The 1578-nt window shown below is 54.9% G+C and overlaps 1 protein-coding gene across 3 annotated transcripts in view; it reads right to left on the minus strand.

Annotated features, from left to right (window-relative positions):
- ATG4B (autophagy related 4B cysteine peptidase) overlaps window positions 1–1578 on the minus strand; it is a 37070-nt gene that overhangs the window by 20961 nt on the left and 14531 nt on the right. For all 3 annotated transcript variants that reach the window (XM_017510724.2, XM_017510725.2, XM_037732191.1), the window contains one exon: window positions 276–374. In XM_017510724.2, the coding sequence (XP_017366213.1) occupies window positions 276–374 (99 nt within the window). The remainder of the gene's footprint in view (window positions 1–275; window positions 375–1578) is intronic.

The following is a 1578-nucleotide window of genomic DNA, read 5'->3' on the forward strand; positions in this document are numbered from 1 at the left end:
TAGAGACGGGGTTTCACCATGTTGACCAGGATGGTCTCGATCTCTTGACCTCGTGATCCACCCGCCTCGGCCTCCCAAAGTGCTGGGATTACAGGCTTGAGCCACTGCGCCCGGCCTTAAAGTCAGTTTTTTAAACAAGTGGGTCATTACTCAAGAAAACCCCAAGTTCTACTTTGTGTTTTACCTGTGACCTGCTCTAAAGTGCCCTGACCCCACAGTCCCCTTTGCTTACTAAGAACACCATGGCCAGCGTCCTCCCCAGGGCTGTGACTCACCTCGGCCTAGGTGCCGGCACACCAGGGCTTGGGCAAAGATCATCTGTCCACACCGCAGCATGCAGCCCCAGCCTGTGTCCGAGGTGGGGCCTGTCCCCCCTGTCACGGCAGACAGAGAGAGAAGTGCTCATGGCTAGACGGCCTCACAGGCCAAGAGCCCGCTGGAGGAGGCAGCAGGTCAGTCCCGCACCGCAGGTACCAACTCCCTCAACTATCAGCTCCACCTGGGCAACACACACCTCTTAGGACTCAGTAACACCAAGGGCCACATTTACTGGAGGGCGAAATGTCCTGACAACCTCCTCAAAATGGGCAAAACACATGAACAAGTCAGTCATGGAGCAAAAGGAGTGTCTGACAAACACAGGAAGACACTGATCCCCATAAGTCATGCAGAAAATGCAAAGTTAAAACAAGAAAAGTCATTTTCCAATTATCAGAAAGGCAGAAATTCAAAGGCCTGCTGACACCCAGTGTTGCTGAGAGTACAGGAGAGGCTGCCAAGGCAGCAAGGCAGCCCTCCCTGCACAGGTGCCTGGGCCCAGGCCCTGGCCCTCACGGCCGCTCCCTGGGGCCCAGAAAGATGGACAACACACAGCATGGAATAGCGTGGCATGTGACAGACACTTGCGAAACACTGTCAGCCCACAGCAGGCAAGAGGCATGTGGGTGGCTGCACGCCAGGGAGAGAAGCAGAGATTCAGGCGACAGACCACAAGGTTTGCCCTGTGCCCACACTTGGGCTTCCAGCAGCTTCCCCACACACTGGCGAAGACAATAAACCCTGTGTTTTGGGGCAGTGGTGGCTGTCACACACCAACAACCCAATCAGCAGTGCCCATGATCACCCTTGCTCCACTGCTGATAAAAACAAATCATCTCAGAGCCAGGCATGGGGGTGTGCACCTGTAGTCCCAGCTACTCAGGAGGCTGAGAAGGGAGAATTGCTTGAGCCCAGGAGTTCAAGTCCAGCCTGGGCAACACAGTGAAACCCCACCTATTGAAAAAATTAAGGCCGAGTGCGGTGGCTCACGCCTGTAATCTCAGCACCTTGGGAGGCCAAGGCGAGCAGATCACAAGGTCAGGCGATCAAGACCATCCTGGCTAACACGGTGAAAATCCGTCTCTACTAAAAATACAAAAAATTACCTGCGCGTGGTGGTGGGCACCTGTAATCCCAGCTACTCGGAAGGCTGAGGCAGGAGAATCACTTGAGCCCGGGAGGCGGAGGTTGCAGTGAGCCGCAATCGCAACACTGCACTCCAGCCTGGGCGACAGAGCGAGACTCCATCTCAAAAAAAAA

Source organism: Cebus imitator, unplaced genomic scaffold (assembly GCF_001604975.1).
Source record: "Cebus imitator isolate Cc_AM_T3 unplaced genomic scaffold, Cebus_imitator-1.0 Scaffold443, whole genome shotgun sequence".
Lineage (NCBI taxonomy): Eukaryota > Metazoa > Chordata > Mammalia > Primates > Cebidae > Cebus > Cebus imitator.